Source organism: Euprymna scolopes, chromosome 19, assembly GCF_053919585.1.
Source record: "Euprymna scolopes isolate OS-2025 chromosome 19, ASM5391958v1, whole genome shotgun sequence".
In the NCBI taxonomy this organism is placed as follows: Eukaryota; Metazoa; Mollusca; class Cephalopoda; order Sepiida; family Sepiolidae; genus Euprymna; species Euprymna scolopes.
Window position 1 is genome coordinate 145,019,849 of NC_136500.1, and position 27,269 is coordinate 145,047,117.

Sequence of the window (27,269 nt, forward strand, 5' to 3'; positions counted from 1 at the left end):
TTTGATAGAACTGAAATCATACTCAATCTGAAATTAGCACAACACCCTTTTCTGTGTATAATGCCATTAAATATTAGGAAGTATAATAACAAATTTATGATATTAGGAAGTATAATAACATACTTGTGATATTAGGAAGTATAATAACATACTTGTGATATTAGGAAGTATAATAACATTATTTATGATATTAGGAAGTATAATAACACATTTATGATATTAGGAAGTATAATAACATAAGTGTGATATTAGGAAGTATAATAACAAATTTATGATATTAGAAAGTATAATAACATACTTATGATATTAGGAAGTATAATAACATACTTGTGATATTAGGAAGTATAATAACATAATTTATGATATTAGAAAGTATAATAACACATTTATGATATTAGGAAATATAATAACATAAGTGTGATATTAGGAAGTATAATAACAAATTTATGATATTAGGAAGTATAATAACATACTTATGATATTAGGAAGTATAATAACACAATAATGGTATTATGAAATATAACACAATTATGAAATTTAGAGGTATAATAATAGATTTCTAATTTCTGTTAAGTTTACTGAGAATAGGGACGCAAGTCCTAAAGATGCTTCCTTGCATATTTAGCTATGCAAATTCTTGTTTAAACAAAAAGGTAACTGAACCAAAGAAAGGCCCAATCGCTCAACAAAAAATGTAACATACCAAATATTCCAAACAAAAAAAAAACTGATAACAAATAAAAGAATTAAGAATTGAAAAAAGTTTTCTTTCTTAAGTTTACATTTAAGCATCTATTACACAAAGATAAAAGAAAACAATTGTGTTTTATATGTTGTTTTTTTTTTAGTTTTTGTATTTTAGTTAAAAGTTTTTGTCATAAAGTCATAAGAAGTTACTTATTTATAAGTACAAAAATTACCTAATTTGGTTTATATTTTATTTTTTAAGGATTTACAAAAATATTAATTATACAATTTATGATGATGATGAATATAGTGATAAAATTTTATTTTATTTTTTGTGAACAAGGTAATTTTAAGATATTATTGGCGTTAATCAAAATATTATTAGAAATTAATCTCTCGAAGACCTAAATAATTATTTGAAAATATTATTATGTGTTTATTATAAAATTAATTTTTAAGTCAAAAATAAATGAAGAATGGACATAAACACAGACAAACACAAATTCATACAGACAGCTAAACACGGATTTTTAATGAATTACATACATAAGAAATATTGTTAACGTCTATCACAGAGAAAACATAGCTTCATATTTATAAGTTATGTTGTAGAGCATGTGAAACATGTAACCTGTGGGTCGCTTGCAGCCCCATTGAAAGCTTGTTTGCGGTCTACACAGACAGCAACTTTGAAAAAAGTGGGAGAAGGAAGGAACATATCAGAATGCAAGGGTTGTCGGAAAATTAGTGAGAATTTATCTGCCATTGCCTTAGTAATGCTCCGGGCAGTGTTAAACTTAAACGGGAAAGCACACCTAACCATCAGCCGTCTGTATGGTCGACTGTCCAGGATCTCTTCAGTAGTAAGAGAAAGAAGAACATGATGCTCCAGACATTGATACAGAAAAAAGACGAGGTTGTCAGTGATGTTGGAACATGGAACCACTAAAATAGGAAGACCTGCCAAGATGTACACAAAATTATTGACAGAAGACACTGGCTTACAATGTGAAAATCTTCCTAAGGCCATAGAAGATAGAGACCTTTGGAGAGAAAGAGTCGATTTGATCCGGGCAACCTGCCCGATATGATGATACGACGGTGCTTTAGTAATGTTTCCAGAAAGCCTTCTACTTTAGTAGTTTGTTCCTCAGAACTGCTAGACTTTGGAATTCCCTTCCGGGTTCCTGCTTCTCCAACTGTACTGACATGCAGAAGTTCAAGTGTAATGTAAACAAACATCTTTTTGCTCAACTCCCTACATAGTATCTCTACAGCTTATGTCCCTGACAGTATCCACCTACATCGAAGTGGGGTTGTGCCTTGTTTGGGGTGAAAATGGAACAAAAGACATTGGATCCACTGATTTAAATTTTAGGATGTAACAGACACAACGCTTTTTCGAGTTATCACTATCATTATTATCAAAGAAGTTATAGGCAGTTACATTATGAAAACTCAAGAGAGATTTACAATAATTCATGTCTAAACTTTTCAGATAACTAGAGTGATTAATCATCACTTGTCATCTTTGATAAAACTCGGACAATAATTATTTAAGACAGTAAAATAAATCAGGCATGTCAAACATGTGGTCCATTGCAAGCTTACCTGTGACCTGCACAGACAACAAAAAAAACAAAAAAAACGGGGATATCAAGATATGACGTGTGTCAAAAAAGTAGTAACAATTTCTCATCTATCCTCACTTTAGAATTTTGTTTTCTTTTACACTGAATCCACTAATTTAAATTTTAGAATGTCACAGACAATGTTTTTCGAGTTATCACTATCTTTATTACCAAAGAAGTTCTCGACAGGTACATTATGAAAACTCAAGGGGATTCACAATAATCCATGTCTAAATTTTTCAGAGAACTAAGTTCACTAATCATTACTTGTCATCTTTGATAAGATGCAGAACTGCACAGAAATTTGATAAGATGTAGAACTGCACAGAAATTTGATAAGATGTAGAACTGCACAGAAATTTGATAAGATGTAGAACTGCACAGAAATTTGATAAGATGTAGAACTGCACAGAAATTTGATAAGATGTAGAACTGCACAGAAATTTGATAAGATGTAGAACTGCACAGAAATTTGATAAGATGCAGAACTGCACAGAAATTTGATAAGATGTAGAACTGCACAGAAATTTGATAAGATGTAGAACTGCACAGAAATTTGATAAGATGTAGAACTGCACAGAAATTTGATAAGATGTAGAACTGCACAGAAATTTGATAAGATGTAGAACTGCACAGAAATTTGATAAGATGTAGAACTGCACAGAAATTTGATAAGATGTAGAACTGCACAGAAATTTGATAAGATGTAGAACTGCACAGAAATTTGATAAGATGCAGAACTGCACAGAAATTTGATAAGATGTAGAACTGCACAGAAATTTGATAAGATGTAGAACTGCACAGAAATTTGATAAGATGTAGAACTGCACAGAAATTTCAGTCTGACATACCAAAGATTTTCGACAAGAGATGTCAAATTTCAAGACAAAACATGAAACGTGTTTTAATGTTTGAACATTTTGAACTCTTGTAATTTATGTGCATTGGATTCGTTGCATTCAGATACAATTGAACAATTAATTTAAATTTTAGTTATATTGAAATAATATGTTTTTGTTCAACACACACCTCCAAACACCTGGGCAACGCCGGGCACTCAGGTTAGTATTGAATAAATAACATATTTATATCTCATGCTAAGTGGTTAACGACATGGATTGAAAACTTGGGTGTGCCAAGTTCGAATCCAGTTCATTCCACAGAGACACTTTTATCAAACCCACACTTGACCTTATGTCTACCCTCCTGCAGATGATGTAAACAAAATATCTCATGCTGATTTCTTTTATTATATTGTTTTGTGACATTACATGTACGTTTGTACTTGCAATTCAAATTATTTTGTGTTTCTAAATGAAAAGAAAAATATTCTGAAATAATTTTTATTAAACAACTTCAGTTATGACTGTAAAAGTATAGTATTTAAGACAACACAAACTTGTTCACAAGGAACCGTGGCATAGTGAATGAAATACTTGCTAAAATTCAGTTTAAAGTTACACTCTACTGATAGTTAAAGGTCCAAACTTCAGTGCGGGCGACACTCAAAATACAATTACAAATTACTTAGAATTCCTACCCTGTTATGGCTGATGGAACAAGACCATGCTACCCCTATGGATAAAATAAAGGTTCCATTCGAAATTCTGTGCAGATTTCTGAATTCGACAGAAAGATTCCCGAGTTCAACAAGGTACACCTGAAGAAGGTCGTAGATTATATCAACTGAAATGTTGTGAAAATAACACTCAACGTGAGAATAGTAGTCTAAAGAAATTAAATAATACAAAAAGTCCTAATCTCAAAAAATTAGAACCACAATACAAATTGACCCCTTTGCCTCTTGCGGAACGTTGTGTTTGACATGCCTGTTGTCAAGAAGTTATGTACAATCATCATATATTGTGAATATCTATAGTCAGAAAGATCAGTGTACAGAATCAGTTTCGACTCATACCCAAACACACACGCAAGCACAATTTTGTTTATTAATCACCAACACTGACGCAAAATGCAATCTCACTCACCAGGTGTGGGTTCTGTAGGCGGAGGAGTGGTTTCAACTGTTGAAAATAAATTACAACTACAACGTCATATTGGATTTAAGGTGAGACATGTCATATAGAAACTAAATTCGCGAGTCAAGCGCAATGATTGGAAGAAATGCTGCGACAACATAAGATATTTTTTTCAGAAAAAAAAAAAAACATGTCGTACTTCATGTTTATTATTATATAATGGTTTACCAGGTATTTTTTAAGAGTCATCATTTAATTTTTATTTTTTATTTAAAAAAAATCTTATGTTTTAACTTATTCATTTCTTATTTAATTTTATTTAAAAGCAGACGATTAAAACCAAGGTTTCATTTTAGTAAACTTTTTACTTTACAAAATTTTCTTTCAACTAACATTCATAGGAGAAATAACATCAGAACATAATTGAAAGTGAACACAACAGCTTAATTGTATATTCAACTCGCTGTTCCGATCCAGCATTGCCTGGGATACAGTAAAGCCATCTTAGTTTCTTAATTTTTATCTGTTTGCAGATATTTTAATTTATTAAAAAAAAAGAAATAACAATAAGAAAGAGAACTTTTAAAAAGTCAAATTAAAAATATGAGTTATTCCCCTTGCTGACTTTAATTTTCCAGTCAAAATTGAAAGCGGTTTTCATATTACAGTTGTTCAGGGAGAACTGTCTAATTTTTTTTAACAAACTGTAGCAAAATATATTGTCAATAACATGGTACAAGATTAACAAATGAAAACTGACTAGTCAGAATAAAAGACTTGTATGTCAGCTTAAATGCCGTTCAAGTCAAACTTTAAAATCTCACAAGATATATTCTGATGTCAACTTAAATGCTATTTAGGTTTAATTTTTTGTGAGCTCATGACATGGTATATCAAATTCTTATACTGTTTGTAGAAGATTCAGATAACAAAACAAACTCTTTCCAATGATATGACAAAGATTGTCGATAAAAAACTTCTGCACATTCAAAGTGGGTGCTGTATTATTTCACAGTCCATAAAAACAACTACATGTCGACGATTTAAAGTGTAGTTTTAAACTATTTCAATACAACAAAAAGGATTTCTTGCATTGATATGTGATAAAGATGAAACATGAATACACCAAATCAATCAAACCAAAGACACAAAAATCAGTAGGTAAGGCTTCGGCCTCTACATTTTAGGATGAACAACATATTTTATTTGTTGATTGATTAAAAAAATGAACAATCAATAGTAAATTGCATGTGTTTGATGGAAAAAATCTTCAAAAATTGCTACAAATGAAGAAAAAAAAAGTTCTTTTACCAAGACAATGCAACATGTCACAAGTTGATTGCAACATGTCACAAGTTAATTGCAACATGTAACAAGGTGATTGCAACATGTCACAAGGTGATTGCAACATGTCACAAGGTGATTGCAACATGTAACAAGTTAATTGCAACATGTCACAAGTTGATTGCAACATGTCACAAGGTGATTGCAACATGTCACACGGTGATTGCAACATGTCACAAGTTGATTGCAACATGTAACAAGTTGATTGCAACATGTAACAAGTTAATTGCAACATGTCACAAGGTGATTGCAACATGTCACAAGGTGATTGCAACATGTAACAAGTTAATTGCAACATGTCACAAGTTGATTGCAACATGTCACAAGGTGATTGCAACATGTCACACGGTGATTGCAACATGTCACAAGTTAATTGCAACATGTAACAAGTTAATTGCAACATGTCACAAGTTGATTGCAACATGTCACAAGGTGATTGCAACATGTCACAAGGTGATTGCAACATGTCACAAGTTAATTGCAACATGTCACAAATTAATTGCAACATGTAACAAGGTGATTGCAGCATGTCACGAGTTGATTGCACCATGTCATGAGTTGATTGGATCATGTCACAAATTGATTGCAACATGTCACAAATTGATTGCAACATGTCACGAGTTGATTGCATCATGTCACAAGTTAATTGCATCATGTCACAAGTTGATTGCAACATGTCACAAGTTGATTGCAACATGTAACAAGGTGATTGCAACATGTAACAAGGTGATTGCAACATGTCACAAGTTGATTGCAACATGTAACAAGGTGATTGCAACATGTCACAAGTTAATTGCAACATGTCACAAGGTGATTGCAACATGTCACAAGGTGATTGCAACAATGGCAAAAAAACATGAAATTGTTTGAATTGTTTTTGCATCAACCCTATTTTCCAGATCTGCCCCCGCCCACCCAAATAATTTGAATGGGCTTCCAATCGGTTTTAAGGGTGCTTGACATATTTCGGCGGTGACGTCAGGTGCCAGTCAAGCCTGAGCAGATATTTACAAAAAAATCGGGTTCATAATAATATGTCCAATTACCGACTTGCACTCAATTACTGACTTTTCATTCTATCATCATGGCTTAGCTACAGAATGTTAGTTGAAAGATAATCATCCGAAAAGAGAATTTATTAAAATTAGCTATTTTTTAATTTTGTGCTTACTATTCACTTTTGTTTTAAATTTCTTTCAAAATAACAAATGTTTCGATCAATAAATTATAAAGAAATATCTTTTGTATCGTTACTATTACTTTGTTATTGATGAATCAATTTACTATTTTATATATATATATATATATATATATATATATTTATTTATTTATTTATTTATATAAATGTTAAAGCGTTTCTTTTTGTCAACAGAAATTGAAAATTAATGGATTAAACGACTTTGCTTGAATTCACAACGTGGCTGACTGTGAAAGAAAGAAGAATTAGAAATTAATGCAAGCATTTAAACTGTCTTTAATTTTGCAATGTGACATTTTATTTTTTTGTGACAAATATTGTGTACAAAATAGAACTGAGAAGTTTATCAAAGATTTAATTACAATTTAGAATGACAGAAAATTATTAGTAGGAAACGTTTTAATCCTTTTAAATACGTCATAAACATACATAATATATATTAGCAGTAGAAATAGTAATATCACGTACATATTTTATGCTTCATATTTATTTCAACAGTGCTCAATACTATAGTAGAGCTTATAGTAAAAATAGACCGATTAATTGCATCAAAGTAATTTGTTGGTCCAACTGTTAGCTTGCATGAAACGGAAACGTTTGTGTGCAGCTCATTTGCCATAAGTATATTTTGATACTACTAAGCTCCATTTAAGTATTAAGCACAATCAAAGTAAATACTAAAAGAAAATATATATGTAATATATTATCTCACAAGTATATATGGGTAATATGTAGACACAACGGCCTAGAAATAAAATGTCTGCTGTGTTCAAGTTTTATGTAAAAACTGAAACTGAGAAAAATCCTTTCTCAACATAAAAATTATAAAGATATTTGTTCGTAAGGAAAGTTTGCTTCATTAAAAATGTTTTATTTTTTAATATTAAACAATAAAATCCATCTTTGGTATATTTTCATCTCCAACCATCAAATGACTGTGCATGGTGAATTACAGATTTCACATGCACGCTTGGCAATCCATTGAATCATTTCGAAATCGTCAAACAGCTTAATGTCAAGTTGGAATATTTATTATTGCAAAATCATTGCCATATTATTTACAAGAATTTTTGGACATATTCTAAGAAATCCACCGCCATTTTCTTTCTAGGCTGCTGTGTCTACACATTGCCATATATAAAACAGTAATAATATATATATATATATATATATATATATATATTTGGTTAGAAGTTTTAAATTAAAAGTTTACAAATTTAATTATTAAAAAAAGAAGATTGTAAAATCTATTTTAGTTGATCAAAAAAGTAAAAGTATCTTTTATATTCTTATTTTATTTGAAGCTTTAAAATTATGTTATTAATAAATTTGTATATTTGTTACTAATTTAAGGTTTTCATTGTTGTTTTTGTGCTTTGTTTCTTCGAATAAAGTTGCCTATGAACAACGACAAAGTGTTAAACCTGGTTAGAACCTACCTGGACAAAACTCCTCAAAGAGTTCAGCCTGAACACCTTTAAGTTCACTAAATTCTTGCACAATATACGTATTTGCATCAGTTGGTTCCGACGCCATCTTCTTCAGTTCATTAGTGTCGGCAAGACCAACACCAATGGCATAGATGTGGATGTCCTTCTTCTTGGCCATTTCAGCTTCTTCAATTGTGCGATAAGCGTTGAGGTTGGAAACTCCATCAGTGACGACAAATAAGAAATTTGGAGCATCAGGGCGGTCACCTGTCTCCACGGAGAAAACCTGCTGTCTGATAGCTTTAAGCCCATCAGCTGTATTAGTGCTGCCATATCGATACGGAATGCGATCGATCGCGCCATAAATCTCTTCTCGCGTTGTGTACCGATCTAAGAGAAACTCTACATGGACACTTGTGCTGTATGTTGTGACAGAAACGCGCACCCCATCCGCAGCAATGTAGGCTGTTGACAGGAACTCTTTGACAAACGAAAGAACCTTCTTAAAATTCGCTTCACTGACACTTGTCGATGAATCAAGAAGGAAGGCGATATCAGAGGTAGCGGCACTGCATTTTTCTAGAAAAGCGCAGGGAAGAGCAGGATAAAGATGAATAGAAGATTTAGTTAATATAACAGCAAATAAGAGGTACAAAGAGAGAGAGAGAGAGAAAGAGAGGGGGGAGCTGAAAAATTTCAGAGAGAGATATATATAGAAACAAAAAGAGAGAGAATTAATATAACAGCAAATAAGAGGAAGAGAGAGAGAGGGGGGGAGATAGAGAGAAAAAGAGAGAGATAGACAGGCAGAGAGGCGCAAACCGAGAGAGAGAGAGAGTTAATATAACAGTAAATAAGAGGCACAAGACATATATATATATATATATATATATATATATATATATACAGAGAGAGAGAGAAGCAGAGAAAGATTTCAGAGAGAGATATATCGAGACAAAAAGAAAGAGAATTAATATAACAGGAGGAGAGAGAGAGAGGCAGAGAGGGTTCAGTGATTATATATATATATATATATATATATATATATATATATATATATAAAGACAAACAGAGAGCGTTAATGTAACAGCAAACAAGAGGCAAGAGAAAGATAAGAGAGAGGGAGAAAGAGGGGAGAGAGAGAGAATAAGAAGATCAAATCATATCAAAACATAAAATCTCGTTTGATATTCACATGAGTATGTCCATTTGCACTTACACACATACATATAAATACACATAATATGTATTATATATCTATATGTATAAATACACATGATATATATTAGGAGAGTTTGAATTACTTACTAGACACTATCCTCGAGTGTCGTTGGTTTATCTGTACAAGGATTTAGCCTCTTTCGCCTCACAAGTGAACCAGTATCGTATTCAAAAAATGATATAGGATTCAAAAAATTACATGGTATTAAAAGCTCCAAAACGTTCATCTCAACACGGCTATACACTGGCGCATACAAGGAATGATGCACCTTCTCCAAGTGATGTCGGTTCAAATAATAGCACTTAATGAGATGCACCACCAGCCCAAATGCTTGTCATGGAATTAAGCAAAATTCGGAAAAGACGACAAGAAAAATAAATTGTAACACAATTAAGTGGCCAATTGAGGAGAGGAACATTAATATTCTTTATTGTTTTTCTTGCGGAAAGGAGGTGGAGGAGAGCCTTTATTGAACACTCGGATATCTATGTATCTCATAAAAATCAAGTGTTAGCCAGCCCGAGAATGGGCCACTTAATTTCTGAGAACTTCTTGAAGTAAAATAAACACACACACAAACGCACCTCTCTCTCTCTCTCTCACACACACACACACACACACATAGTAGAACCCCGAGATACGATATTAATTCGTTCCGGAGTTTGGATTGTAAGGTAAAGTTACCGTATGGTGGGGCCTAAGCTAAATTTTATACAATACATATTAAAAATTAGTAACAAAATACAGTACAGTATATAATACACATGTATATAATCAAATAACAGTATAAATAACACCATAAGGAGGGGCAAATACCGTAAGCAGGGTCTGGAAAAACATTGTATCCCACATCGTAACCTGCAAAAAAACGTATCATAAGACCACTGTATCCTGGGGTTCTACTGTATATAACACACACACATGAAAACCACACGTACCATACTTTGGGGTAATTGCACCAACTAGCTCAAAGTGCTCTTTTGGCGAACACGTATATAAAGAGCATTTTTTTTTAGTTGGCGCAATTACCCCAAAGTAATATATATATATATATATATATATATATATATACACGTAGATAAACTCGGATAAAAGCGTCATTTTTAGAAAAATAGTAGTAAACACTAATATCTATCATTACACGCACACACAGACACACACACATCAAAATACACACATACACAAAAACAAACTCACAAAATAAATTTATGGAATAGAAAAGAAAGCATACTGTTTATAGTAAAAACACAAGAGCACCACAGCATGAAGATCTGTTGTGCTTTTGTATTGCCATTACAGATTATTACAATACTACAAAACATAAATCACTATTTGTAGTCATCAATATAAAAGATAATCCTCACCAAAAGAGGAAATTTCTATCTATTTATCTGGTCGAGTTTCTTACATATTATATATATTACACTAATATCACACCTATCAAAGCAAGAACAAGTCTAACAGACATACTATTTCATTGCATTTTCAGTATTAATTTCACCATTCATAGAAACATGTCTAAAAGTGCTTAATTTGAAAAAGCAGCCAATCAGATAATACGTAGAATATTTCTTTTGATCTCCTCTATAGAACAATATTCCTCTTGAAAAACTGAATGTATCGTTACAAGACTAAAACTATGAAAGACAATGTCAAAGTCGTTATATGATTGTAGAAAGAACTAAGAAAACCACACATACCCGTTGTAGTTGGTATTGGTGTTGTTGTCGGGGGAACTGTGAAGAGAATTACCAAATACGAGATTATATGACTGAAAATTGGTTCACAAAAGCAAAAAACATAAATAATTCATATTGTTACGTTATAAAAAAGAAAATTACGTCAGCTGAACTTATAGAAATATAGTGTTACTATTCAAAATAATAAATATACAATTACTAATAGTAAATATTTATTTAAATATTAGAGTTATTAGTTCCTTTAAGAAATTAAAATTGAGCCCTACTTAGGGAATTAAAAAAAAGGTGGTCTACTTTAATACCAATACAACATTCCGACTTTCGTTTGATAAATTTTCTCTGACTGTATACTATGTAGGCCTGCCGACTTGGAATTTATTACCACTGGACATAAGATAAAAGGCTATGCAACAAATACACTATATGTTAATTCGCACGATAATCAATACCTGCGGTTAATGAAAACACTGAAAATCAGGTGCATAGGAAAGTAAAATGTTTTGAATCTAATGGTCTGAACAGTTGTCATTCCTTTAGTCCAACAGGTTCAATTTCCAGCCTTTTCCTGAAACCACAATTCTGGAATTAATGCATACTACTGCTTATAATTAAATAGTACGGTCATTTCTCTCTCTCTCTCTCTCTCTCTCTCTATATATATATATATATATATATATATATATATATATATAACTACTTCATTTATTCACATAAAGTTAATATACGAAAGTATAGATTTATGCGTAAACTTTAAGTATTTACTTCAAAAGTGCTCAATACGTAGGTAGAGCTAGTTAGTAATTTATAAAATATATATGGCGATTAAGCTACACTGAATATTCTGCGTTTCATCCAACTATAGGATTCGTCAGGCTTATGCGCGAATTCTGTGGTTGCTTCTTGTTTTTATATATGTTGAGGATTTCTAGTTGGCCAATCAGCTTTCTAGTATCCACCGCGCCCCTTCCTATCAGCCAATGGGCATGCATTTTATCAAACCAAGGATGTGTTTTAGAACTAGGTTAGTGGTTTTAGGTAGACGTTCTCCTTTTTTCTTCTTTTTTTATATACATATAAATATACCTATGTGTACACACATACATGCACATATATATACATATATATATATACATATATATACATATATGTGTGTGATCGTTTATGTATATTCATGTTTATTTAATTTATTTATTTGTTTGTTTTCTATTGTTATTGTTAGTTTTAAAGCTATTCTGTATCGCTATCCAAGAGTAAGTTTAATTTTGTGAACACAGTTGTTTGCTATTTCCCGCCTACAGTTTAATAGATTCTGAGGTTCTTTAAAGTACAGGATAGAAAATTTTTCATGGAGGCATAATTTACATGGGTCGTCTAAATGTCTGCATGTGGTAGCTTGTCTCATTATTTTCCATTCGACTATATATATATATATATATATATATATATATATATATATATATATATATATATATATATACATGCATATTAATGTATATATATATGCATGCATATTTATATACATGCATATTAATGAATATATATATACATGCATATTAATGTATATATATATATATACAAATATATATGCATGCATATTTATATACATACGTATGTATATATATACATATATATATGCATATGTATGTATGTATATATACACATATATGCATATGTATGTATGTATGTATGTATATATATATACACATATATATATATGCATATATACGCATATACATATATACACACATATATATATATGTGCATATATACGTATATACATATATACACACATATATATATATGTGCATATATACGTATATACATGTATATATATATTCATATATATATACACATATATGTATATATATGTATGTATAGATATTTGATTTTGTTTTGATATGTATAGATATATATATACATATATGTATGTATGTATATATCTATATATATACATATATAAATATATCTATATATATATATATAGATAGATAGATAGATATGTATACATATATAAATATATCTATATATATATGTATACATATATAAATATATTTATATATATGTATACATATATAAATATATTTATATATATGTATACATATATAAATATATTTATAGATATAGATGTATATATATATAAATATATTTATAGATATAGATGTATATATATATAAATATATTTATAGATATAGATGTATATATATAAATATATTTATATATATATATAGATGTATATATATAAATATATTTATATATATATATAGATGTTACATATATAAATATATTTATATATATAGATGTATGCATATATAAATATATTTATATATATAGATGTATACATATATAAATATATTTATATGTATGCATATATAGATATATCTATCTATATATATGTATGCATATATATATATATATATGTATACATATAGAAATATATCTATATCTATAATATAAAGCTGAATGTTTGTGTGTGTGTGTCTCTGGTCACGAATAGGCTCCTATATGGTTGATTATTTTAAAAAACTGATTACATATAATGATAGAAGATGTGTCGAGACACAGGAATGGGTATGTTTGATCTGGCAGAATGGTAGTCCATTAAGATTGTGGGGTCTGCATTCGCGCCTTGTCCACAAAGTATGGAAATAATTTTTTTAAAATTAAACCAAAAACGTTTACAAGTGTTTTTGATATAGATGTACATAAGAATACTTTGATAAGTATGGTTTCACGTAAATAGGGATGGTATGATAAAATTGTGGAGTCTGCGTTCGCGTCTGGCCTCCATAGAATGGAAATAGGCACAAACTTTAATAAAGACTTTTCATATCTATCTGCGTAACTATACTTTGATAATTATGTTTCAGTTTGAAGAAATATGGTATAATAAAATAATGGGGTGTTCGTTCGCATCTGAATGGAGATATGTCACAAAGTTTAACAAGGTTTTTTAATATAGATCCACAGAATATTGTGACAAGTGTTTCAGTGTGGACAGGTACGGTATAATAAATTATGGGGTTTATCTATTTTATTTTTACTTTCATCCTATTTTGCTCTGGTTTTAATACCCCAAATTAACAACCCTTCCTTTTCATATCATACTTTCATAAAACAGAGTCCATTTTCTGTAGGCTGTTTTTGAACCCAGTACACGACGGGTACTTTTACTAGTATATATATATATAAATATATATATATATATATATATATATATGTATACATATATATATGTTTACATCTATATATATACATGTATCTCTACATATATATGTATATATATTCATATATCTCTCTATATATGGATATATATATATATTCATATATCTATCTATACATATATATGTATCTCTACATATATATGTACATATATATATATTCATATATCTATCTATACATATATATATATTTTATATATATATATATATATATATATATATATATATATCACATATATATATATATGCACGCATATAACTACTTCATTTACTCACATAAAATTAATATACGAAAGTATAAATTTATGCGTAAACTTTAAGTATTTACTTCAAAATGCTCAATACATAGGTAAAGCTAGTTAGTAAGTTATAAAATATATATGGCGATTAAGCTACACTGAATATTCCGCGTTTCATCCACTCTAGGACTCTTCAGGCTTATGCGCATAAACTTGAACAGTCCTAGAGTGGATGAAACGCTGAATATTCAGTGTAGCTTAATCGCCATATATAGTTTATAACTTACTATATATACATATATATCAATGTATATATATATATATATATATATATTTATACACACACACACACACACTTTATATATATATATATATATATATATATATATATATATATATATATATATATATATAAGTGTGAATTATCAGATATATAATAAGGATACTAAAATGTTTATATAATAAGGATACTAAAATGTTTAAAAGGCTCAATTTACTTAACAAAGGTATAAGGTACTTTTTCAAATGCTCTTCTGAACGTTGTAAAGTATATTTTCCAATAAATCTTCCGAAGGATCTATCCACTTGAATATATTCATAACATACGGAATTCTGATCAATTAGAACATGACAGAATTACTTTTGGTTAATGAGTGATTCATTATAAAAAGTTTTTAATTTTACGATTATAAAATAAACTAAGCAATCGTTGCAAAGCTACACATGTATACGTTTCAAACAAAATTTTAATAATTTCATGGAAAAAAGAGTTCAACAGAAAACCTTTATAAAGTTCTTTAGTTTATATTTACAATGCTCATTGATAAGAAATGAATGTAACTATATAACCTCCGACCTTCTTCAGGAGTATTTTGTTGAACTCGGGAATGTTTCTGTTAAACTCAGGAATTTGGACGGAATTTCGAGCGGAACCCTTTATTTACTTCACGGGGGTAGCGTGCTCCTCTTGTTCCGTCAGCCACGACTGAGTCAGTCATGTACAAGAGCACGCTACCCCCATTAAAGAAAAAAAAGGGTTCCGCTCGAAATTACGTCCAAATTCCCGAGTTTGCCAGAAAACATTCCCGAGTTCAACAAGATACACCTGAATAAGGCCGGAGGTTATATCGACCGAAACGTTGTGAAAATCACACTCAAGATGAGAACAGTAGTCTGATGAATAATAATACAAATTACCAATCCTCATCTAAAAAATTGAGAAACGTCATAAAAACTTTTAAGAAATAAATGGTAAGTACGTGAATGGCATCTACGTGTTTCATCGAAATGGCATATTGAAACTAAATGTGCAAAACGTCATGCATGGTTTATGTCTTTTTAAAATTCTATCTTTGAAACTATCAAAAAATCTCACATGAAACAGAGAAGAAATTGTGTCTGTGAGTTAATACGTTCATGTGGATTTATTCATGTACCAAAATTTCGACATGAGAGAAACGAGGAATATGAATTAAAAGAATAGATTAGTAACAGTGCTACTTATATTAATGGAATTCTTTTTTGAGATGAGGAATTTGTAGAAAAGAAAATTACTTTTCATTCGTTGCAAGTCAGATTATAAAAAGCAATAAATAAATAAATTCAAGAAATCACATTTTGTGAGGTTATTTAGTTTTTCGGTACTTATGCAAAATAAGGACTGTGTTATTATCAGAATTTTTTTGCCAGTTTACGTAAAATGTTAAAATGTGCCAAAACATTGAACTAATGTAATCGGAGCAGAAAATGTAATTTAAGAAAAGATTTGTTATAATTGGTTTATTATATATGAAAAAAAAATATTTATCTTGATTTGAAAAAAAAAAAGAAATCATGAAAAGACTTTTTTAAATCATACAAAAGAAAAAATTTTTTTTTTGATTTGCTATCATTTGTTTGTAATTCAAAAATACATATTTATTCATGAAACTTACTTTACAATGAGTGTTTTTTCTTGATTTGAAATTTCTTAAAGTTTCACAAAATTTATCCAATAATTATTCATTGTATTTTCTTTATAACAAAAAAATATTAATTGGAATTCTTATTGATATGAGTAATTTGTTTTATTTATTCTTTTATTTATTGCAAACTATTATCCTCATCTTTTAGTTGTTTCACGACGTTTCGGCCAACTTCCTCTTGCTTTTGTCAGATCGTTAAACGCAACGGGATAGAAATGCTGAATCTTCTAACTACATCCTCAGTAATTACTGCTTTCTATAGTTGTTGTCGTCTCATCACATTTTGACCAACTAAGCCTTTTAAACATTTAAACCATACATTTTTAATATTAATACTATATATTTGACATTTCAACAAGTAAAAGAAGAGGATAATAGTTCGCAATAAATAAATAAATATTGTAGCTTATCTCGTCAAGTTTTAATTGTGAAAATCATTTTTAATGGAAAAAATTATTTCTGTATTTCATAATTCAATATGGAAAATAAATCCTCTTAATTTTCATTAATTTGTTAAATTGTTGCTTTTCTAATGCCACTGTTTTTTCTATATATCTATAAAAGAGACAATGTGTGTGTCGGAGGACACTTCTCAACCTATATACTCAACCAATCTTTGATCTACAGATTTGAAATTTAGTACATAGGATATTCAGACACGTCGAAAACATTTTAGTACGTTTTCTTCCGAAAACAAGGGCTGCTAAGAGGTCACAATTGCAATATTGGTACGTGAGAGTCATCAGATTACTATCTATTTGCTGCTTAACGAATGTGCATGCATGAATCATTCACATGATAGATTACTTATGTCAAGAATAAGTAGGCTTGAAAACACTTTTCAAAAACGTGTCAGGCTGGCCTAATGGTTATCCTACTTGATTCACTGTCTTTAGGTTTTGGTTTCGATCTCAGCTCGAGTATTTTTTTTTTTACTTACATGAAGTGAACTATTTACAAAAAACATAATACTCGCATGCACCTCTCAGTAGAAATTAAAATATAATATTTGTGCATATTTTACGACCGAGCAACGCCGGGTGGCCTGCTAGTAGTTTATAAAATGGAATATGCATTCTATAAGTATGATGTGCTGTGTAATAAATAGCTGTTACCTTTGTTTCTAAAATATACTGTTAAATCTCTCATACTATCCATTAGCTTGTGGGTTATATGAAGTGGTGCGGCTAGTTGAAATTGCATTTATTTCAGTGAATGATTAATCTCAGACAGTTAACAGATTTCCAGCTTGGGTGTTTATTTGTTGCTTAAGAACTAGGAATTAGTAAATGTGATGGGCCCATAAAATGTTATAGTACCATAGATCTGAAATCTTATTATTAAAAACACACCTAACACTAATCTAACATATCCAACACTATCAGCCAAGCTCCAACCTCTGTCTTATCATCACGATATCAAATCATTATACTTGTTCTACAATTACTTCAACGGAATTTGCTATGATGAACTCATGGCACTTGTGTCTTCTCGACATACATATTCCAGACTAAGCCAACAAACAGCAAAATCCCACCCTTTCACTATTGAGGTCTCGAGAGTTAGAAATCCTTGTAATGTAATAGTTTCTCCCCACGAATTATAAAACTTTGAAATTTTCTCTGTTTCTTTCTTTCCTAGCTGTACTAACACGCAGAAGTTTAAATGTAATGCAATGAGACATCTCGCTACTCAACTCCCCACATAGTCTACTGTAGACATGATCGTAATTAGTAGCTCCTCCCGTGCAAATGGGGATAAGTCTTGTTTGGAATCATTCACAATATTGTCTTCATTTAAAGAATCATAGATACATTTTACCTTGACAGTTCATGCTCTGGCATGAAGGCATGATAAAGACCTCAATAGATTTATGAAAGCTGCCAAAATGTTAAACTTATGCGATCGTTATAAAGTTTCTTTCTCTGATTCTTCTGTGGACCTTTAAAGCATATGATATCTGAGCATATAATTAAAACCGACATTTAAACCATATGATATCTAAGCATATAATTAAAACCGACATTTAAACCATATGATATCTGAGCATATAATTAAACTCGACATTTAAACCATATATCTGAGCATATACTTAAAATCGACATTTAAACCATATGATATCTGACCATATAATCAAAACCGACAGTTAAACCATATGATATCTTAGCATATAATTAAAACCGACATTTAAACCATATGATATCTAAGCATATAATTACAACCGACATTTAAACCATATGATATCTAAGCATATAATCAAAACCGACATTTAAACCATATGATACCTGAGCATATAATTAAAACCTATATTTAAACCATATGATATCTAAGCATATAATTAAAACCGACATTTAAACCATATGATACCTGAGCATATAATTAAAACCGATATTTAAATCATATGATATCTGAGCATATAATTAAATTCGACTCTGACAGAATACTTTATTCATATTGCACTACTGAAAAACTGTAGTTACTTAATGTGAAAATGTTGTTAAAACCCACCGCCTTGTGTTTTAATGCATACACAACAGACTAAGAAGAGTTTATAGGGCAAGTGAAAATGTGTAGGAGAGAAAATGTTTCATATCGAGATGAAAGGCTGAATTTTTTGGTACTTGTAGAAGAGTAAAAAAATAAGAAATCTACAAAATTATGAGAGGGAGAACAAATATCAACAAGAATATATTTTATTTTTATAATCACAAGGTAAACAAATTTATTTCGGCCACTGACTATGATCTAAACCCTCAACCCTAATCTATTTTGATTAGCACATCTCAAGTCATTTCTTTGCACGGAAGCTTAAATAAAAACATGTTTTTTTTTATATATAATAGTAATAATAATAATAATAATAATAATAATAATGATAATAATAATAAGAATGATGCAAGTGAAGTTGGTAAAAGCCTGTATCAGTAAGTGAAGTTATGGTCATAACATATCTATTTACATTAATTCCTAACCAGTGAAGGCTTGAGCATTCGTAGCATCACGTGGTGTCAGTGCAACACCTCACTGCTACTGCAGATGCAACTGGCAATAGAATTAACATCCTTACATACCTGGACACATTTCTGCAAAAACTAACTTTTTCAATCCCTGCAAATCATCAAAATTCTGTGCAAGGAACGTGTTTTCTTCAGCCGGCACGGACACAATCTGCTGCAACTCATTAATTTCAACAAGGCCAATGCCGACACCATAAACATGCACCTCTGCATCCTTCAGAAGAGCGGCTTCGTCCAGCGTACGGTACGAATTCACATTCGACACGCCATCTGTGACCACAATGGCAATGTTTCTGGATTCGGGACGATCTCCATGCTCACGTGTAAACATCTCCTTCCTCAGTTTCTCCAGTCCTCCAGCCGTGTTGGTGCTTCCGTAGGTGTAAGGGACTTTATCAACAGCGTTAAATATCTCCTCTTTCGTTTCATAAGAATTCAGATAAAACTGCACATTCGCATGTGTGCTGTACGTAACCAGACCCACACGGACACCAGAAGCTCCGAAATAGGCCTCTGACAAGAATTCCTTGACAAAGGCGAGTATTTTTCTGAAGTTGGTTTCAAGAACACTCGTTGAACTATCCAGCAGGAAGACGACATCGGATGACGTAACAGTACACTCTGAATAGCATGATAATATGATTAGTTTTGCAATGTTTTTAAACAAAGTGCAGCGTTATTTAAATAAGAAAACAACTATAATGTGCTTTTATGTGACCTTTAAGAAACATTCTTATATTGGTCAAATTTAATTACGTAAGACACTATTCTATTTATGTTTCGTATAATTATTATTATTCATCTTACTTTCGATATTTTGAGAATACAATAATAAAAAGATGAAAATATTATATACTAAAAACGTATTAACAAACAATGCTAGCAATGTATAAACGAAACATTTTTAAACAATTACAAATTTACTAATAAATCAATTATAAATTTTCTATAACATATTATAATTATAAAAGACCATCAAGATATATAATTCACCGTTCTAGTGATCATGCTTATATTTATCATAATTGTGTGTATTTAGACAACATTATTTCATTTAAGTAGACACCATTAAAAATAACCTCTTTTTTGCTTAGTTATACTGTTTTTTTTCCACATTTATTATGATTTTTCTGGTGTGAAATTGAAAAAAAATATACATGTATCACGAACATTTTCGATTCTTTGTCGAATCATCATTTTCGGGGGCATTATGAAGGGAGATGAGTAGCAAGATATTTGTTCACATTATACTTGAACTTCTGCATATCAGTACAGTTGGGAAAGCAGAATCCCGGAAGGGAGTTCCAAAGACTTGCAGTTCTGGGGAAGAAACTATTGGAGTAAAAGGCTTTCTTACACCTAGGGATTTCTACTGCAAAGGGATGGGACTTAGTTGCTGTTGGGTTTGGCGGGGGTAGTCACGTCAAGTAGGCACAAGTGCTTGCAGTTCGTCAGAGCACTCACCATTAAAGTACTTGTAGAACAGGCAAAGGGATGCAACATTTCGTTGATGGGACAGAGGCTGAAGCCTAGATGACAGTTCAAGACTTATCAGTTTGGTGACTCTCTTTTGAACCCTGTCCAGGAGTGAGAGACAATCAGCAGATGCACCAGCCCAGATGTGACAACAGTACTCCATACATGGGCGAATGGTGGCCTTATAGATGTACAAGATACTTTCAGGCGTAAGTAATTTTCTAGCACGGTAGAGAGAGCCCACCTTCTTTTCAGCAGCCTTGGCAATGCTCTCAATGTATCTATTCCAGTGCATGTTCCCTGTAAATGTTAGGCCGAGGAGTTTAAAAGAAGTACTTTCAGGCAATGTGTTCTTGGCCATGGCTATTGGTGGTAGAGAAGGTTTCTTGCAATTATTGAAGGAAACAAGCTTAGTCTTGGCAGCATTTTCTCTCTTTGTTCATTTGTTTTGTTACCAGATGAAGATTCGAGGAAGAATCGAAAACGTTCGTGATACATATGGAAATCATATTTTTTTTATTTTAACACAAAATAATAAGATCATAAGAAAAATCGAAAAAAAAAAGCTATGATTAAACAATTTCTGTTATTTTAACAATGTTATACAAAGTGGCACATAAGTCACTTTACCATTTTTAAATACAATATCATTTTTGTAAATGCGTGCATTTCATTAATTCTTTTTTTTTTACATAGTTTAAGGACTGGAATTGTAATTTGATTTATTCCTAGAAAAATAATGTCACGTAAATCGCCTCGATTTTTCAGCTTCGTATTGTGACTGATGTACCACCCTATAGTTATCTGCATGTTATAAATGTTTTTTGAAGTCTGCTATAAGATCCTTATTATAGTGATGATATACATTTTATAAATTAAAAAAAAAAACATGTCTGTTTTAATATTGTTTACAAAAAGTATGTTATAAAACATAGTTAATTGTGACTAAATAACAATAGAAAAATGTCATCCATTACATTGAACCATTTTTTTAGCTGTCAAAATACAAATGAAATCTCTGACATCATAGATCAGTTAATCTTTGCTCCACACATGAATATATCAAAGTTTGTGAATAGCAAAGGTCAGTTCTTATTACAACAAACACTGATCACCATCTACAATCACATCCAAATATCAAAACACTTTTCAGAAACATAACAAACACCCATTGTTTTTAAATCACACAAATAACTATGTACTATGGTATACGGTCTTTTCATCATCCGATATTTCATCGCACGACTATTAATCACGGACTATTAATCACTAGACATTTAATCACATTGTTTTTCATCACGTGGACATTTAATCACTTGCGGATTTCCTAAAGCGCTTAAAGGGTACTATTTTTTCACTACATTATATTTGTCTATTTTTGGAATCCTTTAAGAGGAGTCTTCAGAATCTGTATTGAAAAAGTTTCTTTTATAATATTCTGTATTGTTTTTTTTTAAGTTTGGTATTGTTTGTTAACATTGAGTAAAAAATGAAACTATTTGCAGAAGTTTGTTTACATTTTTAAAATGAAAAATAAATTAATTAAAATAAATGTTATGTTTATACTTTATTTGTTAAAAAGTCTTAAAAAAGTGGCTGATATTTACTTTAAGCGAACAGATAGCCTCTCTTCTAACCATTGCATAATAGGCGAGTTTTACCCTATAGATTTTTATCTCTCCTAAATTACAGTTTTACCGTTAATGTCTCGTTAATGACAGTTTTACCCTATAGATTTTAATCCCTTGTAAAAATAACCCCAAAATTCTCAAAGGGGCTAAAAATTTCACATAATAAAAACATAATTACATAAATAACATTATTACATAAATAATTTTTTTTTTTTTACTTGGGAGGTGATTATCTCGGTGTTGAGTGAGTAAGTGCCCAAGTGATAAACCCTATGATTAAATGTCTATTGATTATATGTCCGTGATTAATAGTCGTGTGATTAAATGTCAGGTGATGAAATGTCGGTAAACCATGTACAATACTGAAACCTTTAAAGAACTCGTTCTAAGTGCGCGCGCAAAAACTAGGTCGATAACAACTGAAAATTATACTCCTTTTTTAACTGGAAGTATGATGACCGTCTTACCTGGCTCTGGTGGAGGTGTCGGTGGTTCTAAGGAAAGAAATAAGGGGCTACATTGTTATCCATATTACTGAGAAATCGAGGAGTATGGTTAAGCAAATCATTTAAAAGTCTTATCAAAATGCGGGAAATTGTGTTATAACTGAAGAATATACTTTCCAATAAGTCTGGTTTTTATGTCAAACGAAGCCAATCATCTAAAAGTAGCAATTAATCTAATTCATATTACCAAGGCATTAAAAATTATGCAGAAATTAAAAACATGAAAGCAATATTCATACAAAATCTATTACATTGAATAGTGGATGAGCATGTGAATACAATAGTTCAAATAATTACACAAACACATTTGATTTGGGTCAGTTTGCATGACCGAAATATCAGTTGCCGATTGAAGTGTTTTTGTTATTATTTTTACTAGTCTGTTAACATGCTTATCTAATATTCAAAATATCAAGTATAAAACGAATGTTTTTCTTTTAAAGATTAACATTTGGAAAACTTTCGTTATAATTTGCATATTTTTAGTCTTTTATATTATTATTAATAATTGAATTATTTCAAAATATATCATGTCATTTAAAAAAGAATTCTATGAAGTCAAACTTCTAGCAGTATTTGTTGTTTCTATTTGTGCATTCTCATGGACACCTTTAAATAATGGGTAATGTTGATATGTCCTGTCAATAGAAAGAAAATGAAGGCCAGAATATGGTTTTATGTGAAGAATGGAAACTGACTAAAAGTCAAACGAAATATTAAATCAGCACAGTAATGAAAGTGTTGTCTAATTATATATATGTGTATATATGTATATATATATATATATATATATATATATATATATATATATATATATACATACACACACATTATATATATATATATATATATATATATATAGAGAGAGAGAGAGAGAGAGAGAGAGAGAGAGAGAGAGAGTGTGTGTGTGTGTGTGTGTGTGTGTGTGTGTGTGTGTGTGTGTGTGTGTGTGTGTGTGTGTGTGTGTGTGTGTGTATGAAGAAAATTATTGACAATGCAAAATATATACTGGTGTTGATAAGTTTCTTTTGATAAGTTCCATCTTACATGTCAAGCTTGTTATATCTTGATAAGTCTCTATTTAAAGAACCTTTCAATATTTCTTTACTTCATATATATTAAAAAAATTGTTTTATTTTATTAACAAAAATGTCTTCTGCAATTATTATTCGAAATTCAAATCAATTAGTGTCAATTGATGATGGGAAATGGAAATGTTCAAAAGATGATCATTGAGTACGAAAAAAACTCTTTTCTAAAATGAAGCCTTTCTCTATAAACATTGTCTTCTCATACTACTTATTTCATTTAATAATTAATGTGCACAAGGAAATCAAAAGAATCCGAGACAATTTATCGATTGTGCAGTATATTCATACCATACAGAATTCTTATCAATTAGAACATTACAGAATTAATTTTGGTTAATGAGTGATTCATTATTTAAAAGGGTTTTTTTTTTTAATTTTATGATTTAAATATAAGCTAAGCAATCGTTGCGAAGGTAAACATAAATATTTCTCAAACAAAATTTTAATTATTCCATGGAAACAAGAGTTCAACAGAAAAAACTTTGTATTATTATTCATCGGACTACTCTTCTCATCTTGAATGTAATTTTCACAACGTTTCGGTCGATGTAACCTCCGACTTTCTTCAGGGTGTATCTTGTTGAACTCGGGAATGTTTCTGTCGAACTTTGGAATTTGGACGGAATTTCGAGCGGAACCCTTTATTTACTTCACGACGGTAGCATGCTCTTGTTCCGTCAGCCATGACTGAGTCAGCCATGTACAAAAGAACGCTACGCCCATGAAGTAAATAAAGAGTTCCACTCGAAACCCCGTCCAAATTCCCGAGTTTGACAGAAACATTCCCGAGTTCAACAGGATACACCTGAAGAAGGCCGGAGGTTATATCGACCGAAACGTTGTGAAAATCACACTCAAGATGAGAACAGTAGTCTGATGAATAATAATACAAATTACCAATCCTCATCTAAAAAATTGAGAAACGTCATAAAAACTTTTAAGAAATAAATGGTAAGTACGTGAATGGCATCTACGTGTTTCATCGAAATGGCATATTGAAACTAAATGTGCAAAACGCCATGCATGGTTTATGTCTTTTTAAAATTCTATCTTTGAAACTATCAAAAAATCTCACATGAAACAGAGAAGAAATTGTGTCTGTGAGTTAATACGTTCATGTGGATTTAGTCATGTACCAAAATTTCGACATGAGAGAAACGAGAAATATGAATTAAAAGAATAGATTAGTAACAGTGCTACTTATATTAATTGGAATTCTTTTTTGAGATGAATAATTTGTAGAAAAGAAAATTACTTTTCATTCGTTGCAAGTCAGATTATAAAAGGCAATAAATATATCTATAAACGTGTAAAATGGATTTTAATTTTTTACCACAAAATTTTTCGTAAGCACCAGAATTTCAAATACACTTTTTTTTCAATTAAAGACTTACATTTTAAATAATAATTACACAAGACTTTTTTTAACGGATAAAGATAAAATAACAAACTTCTTTCAAATAAAATATTAAGTAAAAAAACAAAAGTAGTGTACTGGTTTCGTTTTACGTCTTAGTTTTAGTCAGTTTCCGTTTTTACATAAAACTCTATTCGGACCTCCATTTTGTTTATATCAACGGAACATTTCAACATTACCAAACAATGTACTAAAGAAAAACGAGCTTCTGTTTTTGCTTAAAATGATATACCTATGATATGTCTTCAATAAATTTCCAGACATTTTTGTAGAGGCTTTTAAAATTGTCGTAGACTCTTGAAATATTCAGTATGTCATTGCTATGCATTTTATGAGATGACTGACCAATTTTTATGATTCCGGGTTCAAATGAACAGCTACAACGGGAATTGAAATACACCCTACTAAAGCCTGATTGTCACAGCTAGTGAATTTGAAAAATGCAATTTGGACGCAAGGACTCTTTAGAAAATTGATATGTAAGAAAATTCTGTTTCAAACTTTGAAAGAATACCACAGAAACATATGGAATGCTTCAGACTGTTTTGGACCATCTTGAATGAATCGAGCATCAGTTTTTGAGTGGCATAAGCGATTCAAGGGAAGCAGGGAGTCTGTGAGGAATGATGAGAGGTGTGGGAGAAGTAAGGAAGTCAGAACACCAGAGTTGATTGGCCAAATAAAGAATTTCATGAATAAGGACTGTCGTATGTCTATAGAGACAATAAGTGCACAGTTTGATGTCAGCGTGAAAACTGAATATGCGGAAGATTTGCATGAAGTTTGTCTCAAGTGTGCTCCATCCTTGCCACAGACTATTTGTCAAAGATGGGCATCCAGACAGTTCCTCACCCTCCCTATAGTTTAGACCTTGCTCCATGTGACTTTTAGTTATTCCTTAGCGCAACAAAAACCTTAGTGGCTGTCATTATGAGACGATCGAGGAGATGAAAGCGACTGTGACAAGGATCATTGACATGCTCACACAAGAGGACTTCTATGAAGCCTTCTAGAAATTGTTAGGCCGGTACAACAGCTGCATTGTAGCCGGCGATGATTACTTCAAAGCGTACTAGAGTTTCATGTGTGTACAATCAATGAAAGAGCCCATACAAAAAAAAAAAAATGTCTGGAAACTTATTTAAAAACGTAATAATGAAAACAGTAAAATTAATAATAAAAAAATATAGCTAAAACTATTTTAAATAAAAAAAATGGCCGAACATAAAAACTTATAATTTTACATTATTTTTGTGTTCTCATCGTTTTTATTATGGAGATCAGATTTAATTTTTGTCTGAATTTTGGAGATGAGGAGTTATTACTATTGCTTTTTATTCCGAATATCGTCCTCAATGTTGTTATCTATTTTCCATGTACATTTCGGTCCATATGCCATTCACCTTCCTCAAAAACAAAGCACTCTTTGTTTCCTTTGATAAAATTAAAAATCGAAATCTCATGAGGCTGATCTCATTTCTCACAGAATGAAACATTGAGACTTTTTCTTTACTTTATC

At 30.8% G+C, this 27,269-nt stretch overlaps 1 protein-coding gene across 1 annotated transcript in view; it reads right to left on the bottom strand.

Moving 5' to 3' along the window:
* LOC145240384 (uncharacterized) overlaps window positions 1-27,269 on the bottom strand; it is a 569,837-nt gene that overhangs the window by 128,771 nt on the left and 413,797 nt on the right. Inside the window, exons 89-93 of the mRNA XM_080103965.1 lie at window positions 23,204-23,230; window positions 19,684-20,250; window positions 11,192-11,227; window positions 8,279-8,848; window positions 4,307-4,342 (exon numbers count right to left, since the gene is read on the bottom strand). Coding sequence (XP_079960091.1) covers window positions 4,307-4,342; window positions 8,279-8,848; window positions 11,192-11,227; window positions 19,684-20,250; window positions 23,204-23,230 — 1,236 coding nt within the window. The remainder of the gene's footprint in view (window positions 1-4,306; window positions 4,343-8,278; window positions 8,849-11,191; window positions 11,228-19,683; window positions 20,251-23,203; window positions 23,231-27,269) is intronic.